General features: G+C 42.0%; 1 protein-coding gene across 9 annotated transcripts in view; it reads right to left on the reverse strand.

Moving 5' to 3' along the window:
- Positions 1-18,974, reverse strand: part of SHOC2 (SHOC2 leucine rich repeat scaffold protein) — a 103,565-nt gene that overhangs the window by 56,638 nt on the left and 27,953 nt on the right. For 6 of the 9 annotated variants that reach the window (XR_010589332.1, XM_005308154.5, XM_042855229.2 and 3 more), the window contains one exon: positions 2,003-2,948. The exons of 2 other annotated variants lie outside the window; for them this stretch is intronic. Coding sequence is in view for 6 of the 7 variants with exons in the window: in XM_005308154.5 (XP_005308211.1) it covers positions 2,003-2,705 (703 nt within the window). In the remaining variant the exon portion in view is untranslated. Of the gene's footprint in view, positions 1-2,002; positions 2,949-6,211; positions 6,340-18,974 lie in introns of all 9 variants that reach the window. One more of the 9 variants, XM_065552510.1, reaches the window with a different exon arrangement.

Consider the following 18,974-nt stretch of genomic DNA (forward strand, 5'->3'; position numbering starts at 1 on the left):
CCCCCCCCCGGGACCCCTGCCCCATCCACACACACCCCTGCTCCCTGTCCCACTCCATCCAACCCCTCCTCTCATTCCTGACGCGATCCTCCCTTCCCCCCCAGACCCCTGCCCCATCCAACCACCCCTTCTCCCTCTCCCCTGACTGCCCCCGGAACCCCTGCCCCTGACTCCCCCTGCCACCCCATCCAACCCTGTGTTCCCCCCTCTATCCACACCTCCACCCCCAACCACCCCTCGAATTCTATCCAATCCCCCCTGCTCCATGCCCCCTTACCGTGCTGCCTGGAGCACTGGTGGCTGGCGGCACTACAGCCGCACCGCCCGTCTGGAGCCGGGCCATGTGGCCGGCAGCACTAGAGCCAGGCCACGCAGCCATCACACAGCACAGAGACAGGGTCAGGCTGGGCTCTGCAGCTGCGCTGCCCCAGGAGCTCTCAGCCCCACCGCCTAGAGCATTGCGCTGGCGGCGAAGCGAGCGAGCTGAGGCTGCGGGGGAGGAGGGACAGCACGGGAGGGGCCAGGGGCGAGCCTCCCGGGCCAGGAGCTCGGGGGCCAGGCAGGACGGTCCCGCGGGCCGGATGTGGCCCGCAGGCCGTATTTTGCCCACCTCTGGGATAGAGGATGTTTCAGAAGCACCAGCACAGAGCCAGAGACTGAAATCAGCAGCTGACAGTTCTGAAATACTTGTGCAATGTCCAAATTATCCTGAGGAAGCGGTCTACACCAGATATTAATGGTCAGCTGACCAGCAGTTTGTGGTTTGGAAGTTCACAGTGGGTGCTGCTGTTATGAAGATGTGCAATTCAATACACTACGTTGCAGGAGCGAGTGTGGGGCTAACTTGACAGAGATCATTGAGGGATTTAAACAATTGTATTTCCAGAATTGTACAGAAACCTATGGACCAGTTCTATGGCCCTAATCCAATCAGCCAAGGAGTTTATTAACAGGGAAGAGTTCTAAGTGCCTAAATCACTTCTGAAAATGAAACTTAGGCCTTGCAACACTGACAGGAGTAACACCTTTAAAAATCTGGGCCTAAAAAACTGGGACTAAATTAGAAGAAAGATAAAACTTATTTTAAATCTCTTGTGAATGTTTCATGTTTTTAAAATTGCATTTAGTACTTATATTTTTAGAACTGGAGATACACACAAATAAAATCTTGTGATAAACTCACATGCCCACACACTTCAATCGTGTGTGTAAGTACTATAAGGTATCGCTTAAAATGGTTTTCTAAATAGAGATGCTTTCCTGAATCAAGGCCTGTTAAAAAGTGGTTCAGGAATTCCTGACTATCACTACATCAATCACTGCTTGAAATGACTAAACTACATTAACTGATACCCCATTTACTTTAAAGTTTGAAAGATAAGTCTGTATAATAGATTTAGAATAGTTATTTATGAGTTCTATACTTTTTTATTCGTTCAAAAAAATATGTATACATTAGCAATGATGCATGCAATACCTGGTCACAGCACTAAAAGATTCCATTTATAAATAAATTCGTTAACCATTTATAAGCAGCTGATGTTTCATACATGGTTGACCAATTGTTATAGATTGTTACAGTGTCCAACATGTTTCTTATAACTATAGTTTATAACGATCCATAATGCATTTTACTGATGTGCTTGTAACCATCTATAACACTTCATATTTATGCCTGTATTGTGCTTATAACATCTATCAATAATTTATTACCCTTTATAAATGGAACCTAAATATCAAATGTGACCCAACATTTTTTAATTAACAGATATACACACAATATATTGATTATACCCCAGCATAATCTAACATCATGGTAATGTGGCTGAGATCCAAAGAAACTAATCTAAGATTCTTCTTGATGATGATGATGATAATAAAAGGAGGGCAGTATCTATAAAAAAAATTTCATAAAGCAGTGATCTGTGTGTACCTACCTGCATCACAAAGTGAACTAAAACAAGATTTACCATAAACTTTAAAACACAGTGTAAATGCTTACCAATTTCAGCAGGTAGTTGCTTGATTTTGTTCTCTCGTATGCTAAGCATGGTGAGTTTTGACAAGCTTTTGATATCCTTTTCCACAGTAGTTATACGATTAAAGCGTAGATAAAGAGTGGCAAGAGAATTTAGCCTGTACACCACTGAAGGAATTTCTCTAAGTTTGTTATGCCGTAGATCAAGCATGCGCAATTTCTTCAAGTTATCAAGAGAGTCAGGCAAACTGGTAAGCGAGTTCTCACTTAAAGCCAGTGTCATCAGATTCACAAGACAGCCCACCTCTGCAGGTAGAGACTGCAATTTGTTACTGTATAAATAAAGTTCCGTTAACTGTGTCAACTCTTTGATAGATGATGGAAGCATGTGTATAGACCTCTTGGACAAGTCCAAGCGCATTGAATTCTCTTCTCGGCATTTATTTAGCTCTTTGATCACCTCCGCATTGCTGGATTTTTTGCGAGCAGCTGGGGCTGGATTAGGTCGTTTTATTGTGTTGTCTACTGAAAAAGCTACCCCAGGCTGTGCACTACTGGAGTCCTTCTTTCCATCTTTGGCATCTTTCCCTTTGGTCTTAGGCTCCTTTTCTTTGCTTTCTTTCCCAAATCCTCCAGAGGCCTTAGACTCCTTCTCCCGTTCCTTTGCCAATGGGACTTTTGGATCCTTCTCTTTACAGTCTTTTTCTTTTCCTAGATTACTACTCATGGTGATTCAATGTTTAGCAAGCACCACATGAAATCCACTTTTTTCGGTTAACAAAAAAACAATTAATTCACTGCTGAAAGTACAAGGATCCTTAAAACACAAATATGTTGGCTTGAGGGACCAACTTCAGTTGAGTGATACCCATTTGCTACATATTGATTCTGAAGACACTTGTTCCTAATCCTGGTATCGAAAGGTTCAACTTTAAGAGATCAGATGGTCAAATACTCCTTATTAGAATTTCTGCAACACAAGAGAAAAAAATAAAACAATGTTAATGTAAATATAACTTTCTTTTAGGTTAAATATGGAGTATTTTGATAGCAAGCATGTGGATACTTAACCAGGTCTATAACTTCCCCATATATTTCATATGAAGAACCCAATCCTAACATTCAAATCCCAAGAACGCTGCTTAGGAATGATTGGTATGTAACCTATCACTTAAATCAGCCACTGTACCGGATGGTTGGACGATAGCTAATGTAATGCTGATTTTTTTAAAAAGGCTCTAGAGAAAATTGGTTGAAACTATAGTAAAGAACAGAATTATCAGACACACAGATAAACACAATATGTTGGGGAGGAGACAACAGCTTTTGTAAAGGGAAATCATGCCTCACCAATATATTAGAATCAACAACCATCTCTTAAAGTCAACAAGCATGTGGACATGGGTGATCCAATAGATATAATGTACTTGGACTTGTGGAAAACCTTTGACAAAGTCCCTCATCAAAGGCTCTTAAGCAAAACAAGCAGTCAGGGTATCAGAAAGAAGGCCCTCTCATGGATCAATAACTGGTTAAAAAAATGGGGTGGAAAAAAGGTAGGAATAAATGGTTAGTTTTCACAGTGTAGAGAGGTAAAAGTGGGGTCCCTCAAGGATCAGTATTGGGACCAGTGCTATTCAACATATTAATAAATGATCTGGAAAAAGTGGTAAACAGGTGACAAAGTTTGCAGATGATACACAATTACTCAAGATAGCTAATGCCAAAACGGACTGCAAAGAGTTACGAAGACATTTCACAAAACTGGATGACTGGTCAACAAAATGGCAGATGAAATTCAATGTTGATAAATGCAAAGTAATGCACATTGGAAAATATAATGCCAACTATACATACAAAATGATGGTCTAAATTAGCTGTTCCCACACAAGGAAGCTCTTGAAGGATCGGGGATAGGTCTCTGAAAACATCTGCTCAATGCACAGCGGCAATCAAAAAAGTTAACAGAATGTTAGGAACCATTAGGAAAGGGATAGGAAATATCATAATGCCACTCTATAAATCCATGGTATGCCCGCACCTTGAAAACTGAGTGCATTTCTGGTTGACCCATCTCAAAAAAGATAGATTAGAAATGGAAAAAATACAGAGAAGGGCAACAAATATGATTAGGTGTATGACCAGCTTCCATATGAGGAGAGATTAAAAAGACTAGGACTGTTCAGCTTAGAAAAGAGATGACTAAGGCGAGATATGATAGAGGTCTATAAAATCATGAATGGTGTGGAGAAAGCGAATAAGGAAGTGTTATTTACCCATTTACATAACACAACCACCAAGGGCCACCCAATTAAATTAACAGACAGCAGGTTTAAAAGAAACATAAGGAAATACTTCTTCACACAATACAGTCAACCTGTGGAACTCATTGCCAGGGATGTTGTGCAGGCCAAAAAGTATTACTGGCGCTCAAAAAAGTATTAGATAAGTTCACAGAAGATAGCCATTGATGGACCTATCAGCCAAGATGGTCAAGGACACAACCCCATGCTCTGGGTGTCCCTAAACCTCTGACGGGCAGAAGCTGGGACTGGATGACAGGGGATGGATGACTCAATAACTGCCCTGTTCTGTTCATTCCCTCTGAAGCATCTGGCATCAGCCCCTGTCAGAAGACAGGACACTGGGCTAGATGAATTGTTGGGATTTGACCCAGTATGGCCATTCTTATGTAATACTACTTTACTGTGAAAGAACTATTAAAAATAAGATGAAAAAGAGTAAGCTTCCATTTTTAAATGTAATATTGCCTTCATTAAAGTGTATGAGTCACCTGCTCTTGTGCATTAGCTTCTAGCAACAGCTTTAGTATATTCCGCTGATTGGTGTGTGTGGCACATCTCCCTCTGTACCTGATCCACTGAGGATAAGGGTCCATGCTACAACTTTAATCTGAAGAGCCCTGCTCTTTTGTTCAAGCTATAGAGACCCTTGTTTTCAACTATGGAGGCCCCGAGTCCAAGCTCTGGTGTTAGCCAAGCTGGAGTCATCAAGTTAACGTTTCATATCAAGAAATCTCTTCTAACCTATTCTGAATCACAATCCTCTCTATTTCTGCAATACATTAAACAAAACCTTGTCACCTATCAACAGGTTTGTGCATTTCGAGATGCAAACAAGCAGTTGAAATTAGATATGAAGTTCCATTTCAAACAATCTTACCAAAATAAACAAATACATAAATCAACCAAAAAAGTTTCGAAGGGATATAAACCCTGATCTTGCAAGACAAGCAAACCTGCAATTAAGGTGGCAAGGAAGAAACCTCTCCTACAGGCAGTTTTTTCCATTACAGCTCGTTTCAGGATATTTTGCATCTTCCTCTAAAGCATCTGGTATTGGCTACAAGATTTGAATGACCTCTGGTCTGAATCCTGTCCAGCAATTTCTATGTTCCTAAATAAATAGAATTATTAATAGTTCTAATTTGATTAAATCCTGTGACAATTATCAATCCCATGAACCATCTGGTCATTTCAAAACTCACCACCAACACATTTTGAAGCTGCCTCTCAAATACATGTCTGTAAAAGACAATAAAAAGTCAATTTTATCCTTTGATGCTAACCTGCCCTTTTGCCTACAAAAGCAACATACCTTAGGAACATAAGAACGGCCATACTGGGTCAGACCCAGGGTCCATCTAGCCCAATATCCTGTCTTTCGACAGTGACCAATGCCAGGTGCCCCAGAGGGAATGAACAGAACAGGTAATCATCAAGTGATCCATCCAGTTGCCCATTCCCAGCTTCTGGCAAACAGAGGCTAGAGACACCATCCCTGCCCATCCTGGCTAATAGCCATTGATGGACCTATCCTCCATGAATTATATAGGGTTTTTTTTAACCTTGTTATAGTCTTGACCTTCACAACATCCTCTGGCAAGGAGTTCCACAGGTTATGCGTTGTGTGAAAAACTGTGCGTAGTGTGTGTTCTGCAGTATTTGTTGATGAGGAGTTACTGAGCATTCTACAAAAAGGTCTTGTTTGCCTCAACCACAAAAGCTATTTTCATTCTTATCAACACCACGTTAGGAACTGCATTCCCTTTCTGCCACTTATCTTCTGTACTAGTTCATATGGCCCACGGTTACAGTCATAGCAAAATTAAATTTTATACCCTTAAGTAAATCATCAGTAAGAACTGAAGACACTGAAATCTTACAGCTAAACGCAAACTTCTATTAATGTTTAAAATACTCATTCACTTACTTATTATGAATAGGCATACTTGCACACTCACACAGTTTGTTTCCAGGAAGCCTCTGATATGAAAGTATGATCAGTCACTATCCACCATTTTCAGTCACATCGAAGAGTACCAAAGATGAAAAACAAATCTAAAATGATATATTTGAGGGTGGAAGTTGGAGGAGAGAAGGCTACCATAGTTTTCCCCTTATAATCTGCAGATAGTGCTTCCTAATGGCATAGATGGGAACAGAAGCTTTAACTTCCAGTCCTCTGCTCTGACTTGTTACTTCTATAGCATCATGCTGTCAAGTAATCTCTATGCCTTAGTTTACAATGCTTTTGAGAACTTGCCTGAAACGTGCTAATACTACTACTTTGTACTCTGTAAATTGGATTAAATTTACAGTAGCCTACATGATACCACATTAGTCCCACTTTAATGTACTCAATCGATCCTGTTTTCTTTTAAACCCTTTTGGAGTTTTTTTTGTTTTGCCTTTTTTAAAAAAAGAAAGAATAATCCAGTTTGAACACTCTTATAATAGAAAGCGTCTCTGATGTGGATTCCTCTGAACATGGGCCAAATGGGGTCAATTAACATCAGACACGTTTTCAATTATTAAGACTCCTATGTGACTTTTAAAGTATCCAATAACTTATATGGAGATATACCTATCTCCTAGAACTGGAAGGGACCTTGGAAGGTCATTGAGTCCAGTCCCCTGCCTTCACTAGCAGGATCAAGTACTGATTTTGCCCCAGTTCCCTAAGTGGCCCCCTCAAGGATTGAACACTCAACCCTGGGTTTAGCAGGCCAATGCCCAAACCACTGAGCTTCCTCCAACTTGCATTTTGTTCTAGCATAGCAACCCCACTGTGTTACCATTTGAAACCATTTTCAGCACTGTATAATTTGTATGCTTTTATGTGGATAGTACAGGAAAGATATTGGCAGAATCCTCAATATACACAAATCCAGGTGGAGCTCAGTTGCCTCACTATCAGCTAACTAAAGAGTAAAGTCTCAAATGGTAGTTAGCTTGTTTTCAGTACAACTAGAATAGAATACAAACGTTTTGAGGCATAAGTCACAATACTGTCAAATACTATTTGAAAGTTTTGATAAATATGGAAAACTATATCAATTTATTGTTAATACTGCAGGTCACTCAGGATCCAGGTCCCACTGTGCAAGATGCAGTAAAAGCCACACAGTCCCTGCTCCCCAAAATAGCTTTCAATCAAATTTAAGACATGGCAAGTGTGTTTTGCCTAATACGTTATAGGCAGCGCAAAAGAGGTGGCTCTCAAAGGTATCTGAAAGAGGAGATAGTTCAGGGAGACATTCCATATGTAAGGGATGGCCTGACCTGAAGGGTCCAAATTATTATTTTTTTTATATACATTTCAATCACCTATGAGCAATTATTCACAAGTGTACCATAAAATCAGCTTTTGTACTTGCTCAGTAACAGCTTAAGGTTTTCATTACAAATATAAAACTATAATGAACACACACACACTTTCACCATTACAAAGGCTCCCCACCCCCATTTTTACCCATTTAACCTCTTTCACATCAGACATTTAAAAAAAAAAAAAGTATTCCTTTCTATGGTCAGAACAAGACAAAGGGTTACTACCAAAGAATTCAATCTTTCATAGCTTTCTTCAAAGCTGATGCTGTCTGCAGGCAGTCAGCTCTGCAACCAAGTGACATGCCGAAATTTAAGACTAACGGCCAGATTCGCAGCACAAAACATACATTCAAAACAGTAAATCAAAAGCAAGGAATGGGAAAAAACTAAATGTTAAATATACTGCACACATTTATCTGAAGGATTTTATTTTATTTTGTTTTATTTAAGTTTGAGAATTAAGGTTGTACTGGAAATATACTGCGTCTTTTCAGACCCCGTCTCTTCAAATTAAATGTTTCTCCTACTCCGAGAAAGATTTGCAACTAGCACTTTCTATCTAGACAAACTTAAAATTAACAGAGAGGAAGCAGTTAGTGAGAAGTTCTTTGGACAAAACATGCCTCTGAAACCAGACTAGAGAACACAGAAATACTGTGAAGTCTGGAAACAAGGTTCTGTAGAAGATAAGAATAAGGAATTGAAGCTGACTACACAGCCACTTTTGCCAAGTCTGATTACACTCGCATCTTGCAATGTAACGGGGCCTTGAATCCTGATGAGTCCTCTGGGGTCTAGTACTATAATTGTAGGTGGAGCTGGTAGCATCCCCTATTGTTAAGGTTGCTTGACACTTCCCCTTATCAGACCCAATGTTTAGTTGGTTATAACTAGGGTCCTACCAAATTCATTGTCCATTTTGGTCAATTTCACAGACATAGGATTTAAAAAATCATCCATTTCACGGTTTCAGATATTTATATCAGAAATTTCAGGGTGTTATAACCATGGGGGTCCCGGCCTCAAAGAGGGTTGCGGGAGGGATCACAAGGCTATTGTAGAGGGGTTGCAGTATTGCCACCCTTACTTCTGCGCTGCTGCGGACGGAGGTGCTCCCTTCAGAGCTAGACAGGCAGAGAGCAGTGGGCAGCATGGTATGGGGAGGTCATCACTTTTGGGGGGAGGTGCAGGGCCGGCCTTCTAGATGGGTGATCACCCAGGGCCCTACAGTCAGGGGCGCTGTGGTCCCCCCGCCAAACACACACACACACACACACACACAGCCAGCCCAAGTCCCCTTTAACCCCCCAAGCTCTGGGCCCAAAACCAGACAGGGGCAGGACTGGAGGCAAGGGTGCCAGAACCACCAGCTCCAGAATAGGGGAGGCCAGGGGGCTACATCCTCCAATTTTTAACATGGGTGTAGTTTGGGGGGCAGGGATCACCATTCCCCCACCCCAAAACTGCAAGCCTCGGGCAGGCACAGAGCAGTGCCGGCAGAGACTGCACTTCATGGCAGGGGAGCTGATAACAGTGATATCAATGCTCACGTGACTCCAGTGATATGGTAGTCCCAAACTGACCAAGGGAAGGGGGGTGACTCACTTGAGAGTCCAACAGATCCTTTGTTCCGGTGAGGCTGGGCTGGGTTTGTCCCATACATGCCCTGATGAGGTGTGAACTGCCCTTCTGCTCTTGGAGAGTTTTTGCCTGGGTTTGTTTTAAGCCATAAGGACACATTTTCAGCCTCATAACTACATACATGAAATTATAACCTAGAACATTACTATAACAATGCTCAGTGCATCACGAGGCTTCCGAAGACACCCGACATGACAAACTTTGCATTGGATACCACACCATCATTTTACAAGGATGAACATGGAGCATGTACGGGGTTCCCCCGAGGCACAGTGTGTCACAATGTGATCATAATTAAAAACTGAATCATAATGCACCCCACCAGGGAGCCAAATTAAGGTTAACAGCCTAATTTAATTCTGGAATTTCTTAACTTTTGAATGCTTAAGTTTGCTACCTTAACAATGTTCCTTAAAATAGTTTGTGTGTGTAGTAATACAAATAGCTGACAACCTATATTTAAGGTTGCAACAAAATTTGCATTTAGCAAGATTTTAGTCCTACTATCTCACAATTTAAGGACTGAATTTATCCATGAAAATTAATACAGTAACTTGTTTTTTTGGGGTTTTTTTTTTGGTAAGTTGGTCCCAATCTTCCAAACACTTATGCAAGTGAAGTGCTTTACATTCATGAGTAGTTCTACAGAATCTTGACTTCAATGGAGCATCATTCAAGTCAAACAGAATACTCATGCATAAATTTAGGCATTTATCTAAGTGCTTGTAGAATGGGGGACAGAATTACTAATTTTACAGAGGCAACAAATGTGTTCATGTCTCATTCACATTTTTCAGATCCCTCTAGCTAAAGAACCAGAGTCACCACCAATTCTAAGCTGCACACAAACATTCATATAACATTTCAAGGAGAGGATTTTTTCAACTTTTAAAACTTGAGCTATTTTTAGCAAAACAAAGTTGAACAGAACTGGCCAGTTCTGCCAGCTACTTCTAGTTTTCAATGCTGTTCAGATTGTGTTCCTGATATACTGAGAAAAAGTAGGTTAGGTAATATCTTTCATTGGACCAACTTCTGCTGGTGAATGAGACAAGCTTTCAATCTTACACAGAGTTCTTCTTCAGGTCCTGATATACTGACAGAGAATATTTTTTAAAATTATTAGGTGATGAAGGGCTTAAGGGGAAACAAGAGGTTACTCTGGCATGGTTGGGGATACCAAGCAAAAGAAGAGTTTCAAGATAATTAAACAAAAATCTCTCTCATAGTATGTTCTGGATATTACTAAAGAAAAAACAGATTTTGAGAGATACTGAATATTGTTTTATATAACCAAAATACATTTCCCAGAATTATTTTTAATCCAGTTTAACTATGGAAGTCCAGAAGGACACACAATTAAACTCTTCTAAACCAAGTCATCTTTCTTTAGTTGTCTAAAAAAAGACCACCACCATTTAGTTCCCTGTATAAAATTTTTCATCTACAGATCTCAATGCACTTTACAAATGGAAGTCAGTTTCATTATCCCCATTTAATAGATGTGGAAACTACCTATCATACATATTATTTGCTGAAAACTTTAAAGATTTATGGGTAATTGGGTGACAAAAAGGAGAATAAACCTGAAGAAGTTCTGTTGAATCAAGAGAGCAAAACAATATATAAAAATCTTGGGGAAATTGTATGAAATGGTGGTTATATTTCTATTGTTGAATACAATCCTGAAATGTTTATGTAAAATAACTGCTTTACAGAAAGACAAACTTTTTTCCTGGGTCTCATGCATGGAAACTAGGAATAGTTACTATTGCAATTCCAAGAACAACATGAAATTAATCATCTGCAGCTCAGAAATATAAGTACTACTGCTTCCTGGTCAGCAATCAAATGAAACATGGTCCTTGACACAAAGGAAATCCAGCTAACTGGTAACCTGGAAGAGTTGGGGACTCCCCTTAGACTTAGTATCTAAAAGTAGGAAGACATTACAAAGTTTAACAACACAATGGGTTAACAAAAAATTACACTTGCAATATTAGTTATCCTAATATTAGTATTAAGATGTTTTACTTGATGTTGTTTTTAAGTAATATGGAGACAGGCTAGCATCATTTCCTGGTAGAGACAAAGAACCAAGAAATAGTAAAAAAAATTAATATTAACTACAGAAAAAAACTAACGCATCTTTTACAGTTGTTTGGACTTACCAATAGCAGTCCTAACAAAGGATTGCTAACAGCCATCTCTTTAATTAATTTAATTTAATTAATGGAGATATCCCATCTCCTAGAACTGGAAGGGACCTTGAAAGGTCATCGAGTCCAGCCCCCTGCCTTCACTAGTAGGACCAAGTACTGATTTTGCCCCAGATCCCCAAGTGGCCCCCTCAAGGATTGAACTCACAACCCTGGTTTTAGCAGGCTAGTGCTCAAACCACTGAGCTATCCCTCCCCCCTAAAAGAATGGTCATTTTCAGTTCCACTTATACATTCAGAGTTAATGGCTCATGTCAGTGTGTATTTCAGTAGGGAAAGTAGATATCTTAAAATAAATCAATCTCGGATCCAGCATATTCCAAAACTAAATGCACTGAAATTATATGCATTGAGATGTAAAATATGACTAATTTTAATATATCAAGAAGTTTACCTATATAAAGGAGGACTGCTATTGCATCACATGTAATTCTGAAAGGATGACCATTTTCCCCACTCAAACACAGCTCACAAAAAGAAACATTTCACTTACTCTTTTATGAATATTACGTGTACCAAAGGAGTCAGGTATAGCATTACCAGAAAACAGATCGTAACTACAGTCAGAATTGGTGAGCAACAATTCAAATCCATAACAAAAGGAGAAAAACACTTTGAGGATCCAACTCTGACCTAGGAAACTCAGTTTAGTCAGATTTAAGGAGGGGTTTTCTTTTTGAGGGGGGAGGAGTGAAGTTCAAAATGCTATTTTAGTAATTTTAGCACCCCCACACAAACAAGCAGACAACCAAAATCCTTAAAAATATACCTTCCTGAAAGTACTGAAATTTTACTGAGGAACAGTATGGGATGTATCAGAAAAATATTCCATTATACCATAACTTAGCACATATGGGAAAGCAAAGAATAGGTTTTTTTAAATTAGCTGAACCAACTGCAAAGGATTTCCCTCTTCTGCACCACCAACCACATTACTTTCATTTGAAAACCCAAATAACCCAAGCCAACCAGCCTGCTGCAAAAGAAGCAAATTCTCTCCCACAATTTACAGGCTTCAGACATCTGACCTACAGCTTTTTCATCTACAAAAGGGGTATACAGACTTCTGCTACTGCAACCACCTCCAGACCAGTTGGGATGAACTGCTCAGTCAGTCACCAGGTGGCTGCACTACTGCTACAAAAACAAAGCCTGACTTTAGAAAGCATATAGACACCATGACAATCATTGACCATCATATGTATGACTGGCCTGCATCAACTGTTTTTATAAGTGTGGGCATCAGGCAGAATACCAGCAAAATGAAAAGACGGTATTGTAGCACCCCCATACAAGAGTAAAGGACATAGGCGCTGACTTTTATTTTTCCCTGGGGGTGCTCCACCCTGAGACCCCACCCCAACTCAGCCTCTTCCTGACCCCACTCCACCCCCTCCTGATGCTCCACCTTTTCCTGCCTCCACTTCACCCTCTCCTGAGGCTCCGCCCTCTCTGCCTCTTCCCCACTACGCTCCAACCCCTCCCTTAAGACTCCTGCCCACCAGCCGCTTGCTGCTCTCTGCCCTCCCCAAGTGCCTCGCCCAGCTGCCAAACAGCTGTGGCTGGTGAGCACCCAGTATTTTCTTCTCTGGGTGCTTGAGCCCCGTAGCACCCACAGAGTCAGCGCCTATGGGAAAGGATCTCACACTGAGTGTGGCAACAACAAACTAATTTAATTATTTTCAGTCCCTGGAAAGGTCTTCTCTCACGTGCTTGGTATGATGCAGCCGCTTAACAGACATCATCTACAGCAACAACCAGGTTTCACTCCTAGGCAGTCCACAATCAACTCTATCCTTACTCTCCAGCTTCTGCCTGACTTGCATTGAGAATTTAACCACCTGCTTTACATGGCATTTATCGATATCAAAGTGGCTTTTGATTCAGTTGACAGGTCAGCACTTTGGCTCCCACTGAAAGGTACTGGCGTCCCAGCTATTCTGCTAAATCTTGTGCATTATCTTCACACTTGTACCTGTGTGAGAAGGCACACTGCTTCATGGCTTTCACCACATTTCTCCACAACCTCGTGCATGCAACAGGGATGAATTCTCACTTTGGTACTACTCGGTTGAGCTATCAACTGGACATTAGGACTTGCCGCTCCACTCACCAGAATCAAGGTTGGTCAAGAATTATTCACCAGTCAAGACTACTATGGGGTTGAACGTCTCAAGGCAGAATCTCAGAGCTGGGCCTAGTGCAGGTAGGGTCGAACACTGTGGAGAGCACTGATGAGTTCATCTACCACGGTCACTCTGGCTGGCAGGACGGTCCTCAGTAGACTATGCACATTTGATATGTATAAAAGCTAAATAAAAAAATGTTAATTGGCTTGAAGTTAGCAAATTTAGTGCTCATGAAAGGTGCCAGACAGTTATCCTGGGACAGCATTTCACAGTTCAGGAGTGGTGTAAACACGCATCCCAGCTGGCACTCAGTTTATGTGGTATAGTTCACTGAGACCACTAAACTCATTTCACTCAAGCCAATGAACAGTGAGATGGTAACTTTCAGACTATAACAACCTGGTCTGAATTCAGTATGTAAACCTATGAGCTCCATGGTGCACACAAGCAGCAGCTTATGTCAGCACGCATCCAGCTCTGTGGGCTCATGGCATGGGACAATGGGTTGGCTGAATGGATTGGCTAGGAAAACCAGTTCAACCAAATTTCTCTGCAGGGTACTCAAAGTGGGGAGTGGAAAATTCTCAGCAGCAGAACAAAGGAATCAAGTGTTGCTGGTGGGACATATTAATTTGAGAAACTCACTAACTCAGAAACAGGAAGCTTTAGGTAGGACAGAAGAAGTGACAGGCATGCTTTCATGGGAAGGGAGAGGGTATGGTTGAAGTGCAGGAGTGGCCACGGTCAGAGAAAGCTGGCTGACCTAGAAAGGCTCCTTGATTCTGAGGAGAAATCCTGAGCTATTGGAGAAGGATCCCAGACACACCAAACCCAAGAATTCTCTAGAGCCGTGAGGAAACTGAGGCAGGGAAAAATCTGTATAGGTGTGTATTATTTTGTCTCAATATGCGTATTTCCCACACTGTTAGGTAAAGATTAAGTCGTGTTTTAGAATCCTGTGCAACGTGTGTCTGTTAGCATTCACTGTTATGGCTCTGAAAAGTTAAATTGTAAACTCAGAGTACCCACATGGCTGGAGATGTGGGGAAACTGTGTTTAAACTGTGGGGAAGCCTGATGGGTCAGCTCTAGTTCCAGGGGATAGGCAGATGGAAAGTGGGGTCCTAGCTCTCAGGAGGAGGTGCTATACAGAGGAGCTGTACCCAGAGTATGCCTAGAGATGCCAAGCCAGGGACAGTGCTTGGACTCTGTTCACACTCCTGAGACAAAGCCCAAGAGGCCCAACGGGCTGGGAGTGTCCAACCAGAGGAGGAGCTCTACTGTGTGTGCACACGCGCATGTGTGTGGGTATCAGAAAGTATATTACAATGCCTCAAATTTCAAAACACTTCAACCCACTACAGGATCCTTTATATATCAATTGCATATTAAAAGCCTAACAAGCAACGTCCAATACTGCCAAAATGAAGAAAGTGTTATAATGAAAACAATACTAGTAGAAAGGCACCAGTGTATTAACATATACTATACATTCACATCTTCTACTAAATACTTGTTTCCATATTTTCACTTCTGTCCTTTCTGGAATATTATCTTGCATGGCTAACATATAATATTCCAGTCTTAAAATACCATTTTGTATTGGTTTGCAAAAAAATACCAGAACTCTGTGTGTATTTAGCATCTAACTCCTGAAAGCAGGTGATATTAACACACAGACTGGTAGCTTCTGCACATGTGGTTCCTCAACATGTACGTTTTGAGTGTGCTCATTGTTGCCATGGTAATTTGTAGTGCCACCAGGCAGTGTAATCTTGCATAAATTATGAAATCTGAAAACTACAAATTGTCATGTGAAGTGAGTTTGGAGCCCCGCTGGGCAGAGCCTGCATAAAAATATACACCGCCACAATGGTGGTATTGACAGTCTCAGCAGAGACCAAGAACTAGGAGTTATGTCTGTTCACGCTGCAGTTGAGGCACATTGAGGAGCATGGAGAACAAAACAATATACTGTCACTGCGTGTACTGTACCTGTTTTGTGAATACAAGACTTAAGCTTTCAAAGCTGTATGTCACCTTTCGCCATTGCAAAAGGTACAAACTCACATCTTTCAAGAAGACATCTATTAATTTCTCTGTCAAAGAAGGCTACATTGCTGTAGCGAAGCTTTCTTCCTTCCCTCTGTGGGGAAAAAACAAACAAACTTCACTACCACCACGTGATCATTCCCCTCTATTCGGCATTGGTGAGGCCTCATCCAGAGTACTGTGTCCAGTTTTGGGCCCCGCACTACAAGAAGGATGTGGAAAAACTGGAAAGAGTCCAATGGAGGGCAACAAAAATGATTAGGGGGCTGGAGCATATGACTTATGAGGAGAGGCTGAGGGAACTGGGATTGTTTAGTCTGCAGAAGAGGAGAATGAGGGGGGATTTTATAGCTGTTTTCAACTACCTGAAAGGGGGTTTCAAAGAGGATGGAGCTAGACTGTTCTCAGTGATAGCAGATGACAGAACAAGGAGTAATGGTCTCAAGTTGCGGTGGGGGAGGTTTAGGTTGGATATTAGGAAAAACTTTTTCACTAGGAGGGTGGTGAAGCACCGGAATGGGTTACCTAGGGAGGTGGTGGAATCTCCTTCCTTAGAGATTTTTAAGGTCAGGCTTGACGAAGCCCTGGCTGGGATGATTTAGTTTGGGATTGGTCCTGCTTTGAGCAGGGGGTTGGACTAGATGACCTCCTGAGGTCCCTTCCAACCTTGATATTCTATGATCACTAGAAGTTGCCCTGTTACCAGATTCTGCAATAATTACTCTAAAAAAGGCACTTACTATTTTGCTACTATTGAATATGAATTTCTCAAGAGGGAGCTATTCACATGTATTTCATTAATCTCCTTAGAGGGAGGATGTGGACACAGAGGGAACTTTGTTTAGCATGGAAGAGAACCCATGCTAAAGCAAGCAGCAGATCCTTTCCTTTTGCTCATTCATTTCCCCTCAGCAACATAGCAATATACCAGAGGGTGAGGAAAGGAGAGAAAGCGAAGAGGTGATAACTGTGTAATATATTCTCTATTATACACTTAATTTATTTGAAAACTCCCTTGCTACCTTGACAACATAGGGGGGGGGCGGACTGGGCCGCGCCTCCTCGCATCCCCCCGCACGCTGCCACCACCGCCCCCGCTTACCTGCTGCCTCCCTGTTTCAGGCTTCCCGCGAACATTTGATTCGCGGGAAGCAGGGGATGGGGAGGAGCACAGGGGCGGAGCGTTCTGGGGAGGGGGCGGAGTTGGGGTGGGGACTTTGGGGAAGGGGCAGAGGTGGGGCGGGGCTAGGGGTGTTGTTGGGGCGGGGCCGGGGCCCCATGGCGTGTCCTCTTTTTTTTTAATTAAAATATGGTAACCCTACAATTGCATATTGTATTTGCTTCCTGTGCTGTGTTACTGTGCTCTGTTAAACAGTTGCCACATTTCAACCAAAAGATAGTTGTATTGCAGTGGTGCTTGAAGTGATTCTTACATATGAGTTGCAGATCCATAGACAAATTTATAAAGAGCTTTGGAAACTCTGTGGATAAAAAGGTACTATATAAACGTAGGTTTGTTATGCACTGTGACAAGAAGGTGCAGAATAAAATTATACTCAAGTTTTTTCAGAATCTCCAAATGTTTGCCACTAACAGCAAAGCAGATTTAAAAATACCAAGAAGCAGTGAAACCCAGTTTAAGGAGTATTCAACCTGACACATGCATATTATAGGCAGAAGTAGCAATGTCCTTAAAGTTGTCCAACATTTCTCATTATAAGACCCTCTTTTCAGTTGCTTATAACTTTGCCATACTTAAACTGTATGGGCTGAAATTTTCCAAGTCTGGTGTTTGCCTAAGACTGAATTAGGGTGGGGGGGGGGTGATTTCAGCTAAAATGATTCAACCATTTCCGATAATGAGACCTGAGAAAAATACATTTTGTCCATGTTAAAAAAAATTCTTATAACTGTTTCATTGAGAAGCTCTAGTGCCCTTCCAGCTTTGAAGCAGGCACCTGAAATTTGGCTGTCCAGCCCCCCAGCTCTGAAGTTAGTGCAGAAATAAGGGTGGCAATACTGCGACCCCCCCTTATAATAACCTTGCAACCCCCTTTAGACCTAGACCCTCAGTTTGAATATAGGGTAAAAGTACACAAAAGTACAGATTTCATGGTCCATGACGTGTTTTTCACGGCCGGGAATTTGGTAGGGCCTTAGGCATCGCCAGACAGCAGGGAGTCAAGGAGACTGACCCTCTTGGGCTCTCAACACTTCCCTGATACCAACCAGGAAGTGCATGGAAAAGGAGAAAACAGCCTGACTGGAATGCAGAAGGTTGAGCAACCAGGGGCAAGGAAGAGAGGCAGGGCAGAAGGGCAAGGGAAAAGAACATGGTCTGGTAACCATGACAGCACATTCTCATATGGAACATGGACTTGAACCCAGGATTCCTAAGTCTCAGCATTCTTTCACTGTGAAGCTACTAGCTGTGAAACCCACTGGCAAAGCATGTGACTCCATCCCCCTGTAGTGGTAGGTCTACATAAAAGATAAGTGCCTTCGACTGCTGTTATTTACTTCACTAGTTCAAGTGGTACAGAAATTTTCTGTGAGTCTAACCTAAATCTGCTGATGAACCCACATGGGAGGGTTAACATGGTTCCACTTGATGGAATTTTTTCAATTATTAAACATTTCAAAACCTTAGGAAATTACATCCAAACAACAAAATTAAAAAAATAAGGTTGCAAAGTCAAGCACTAAAAGGTTAGGAATGCCAGTGAAACCTTGATTGGGCCCCTTAATTCCAAATGTGGGTGCGCATGTGCATCATGCGCCAGAGCTGCAAGTTTTTCAGCAGGAGTGTCCGTTGACCCGGCCACCTTACATTGCCATGTGCTCCATGCGAGGTTATAAGAGGCTATGCAGGGTGATGTGTCCTCAGTCTCCCACTTACCACAGCATAGAGAATTCACAGCAGAAGGAAAGGTGGGCAGGTATTGGAATACAAATAGGGACCACACATCTCGAAGAACCTTCAATTACAGGTAAGAAACCGCCTCCTCTTCTTCGAGTGGTGGTCCCTATATGTATTCTAAAGGTGGGTGAGTACAGAGCAGCGATCAGCTCAGAGGTGGATGCGAGAACGCAATGGGTAAAGCCTGTTGCAGGATGACATGGCCTACAGTGGTGTCTGCAGCTGCCCACAGGTCAATGGCGTAATGCGCTGTGAAGGTGTGGACAGAGCGCCATGTTGCCACATAGAGGATCTCATGCCAGGGGATGTCTGCCAGGGAGGCAGAGGTGACCGTGTGCGCTCATGTGGAGTGTGCTGTGATCCTGCCGGGCAATGTCACATTGGAGCGCGCATAGCATTCTGT

Source organism: Chrysemys picta, chromosome 7 (assembly GCF_011386835.1).
Source record: "Chrysemys picta bellii isolate R12L10 chromosome 7, ASM1138683v2, whole genome shotgun sequence".
NCBI lineage: Eukaryota > Metazoa > Chordata > Testudines > Emydidae > Chrysemys > Chrysemys picta.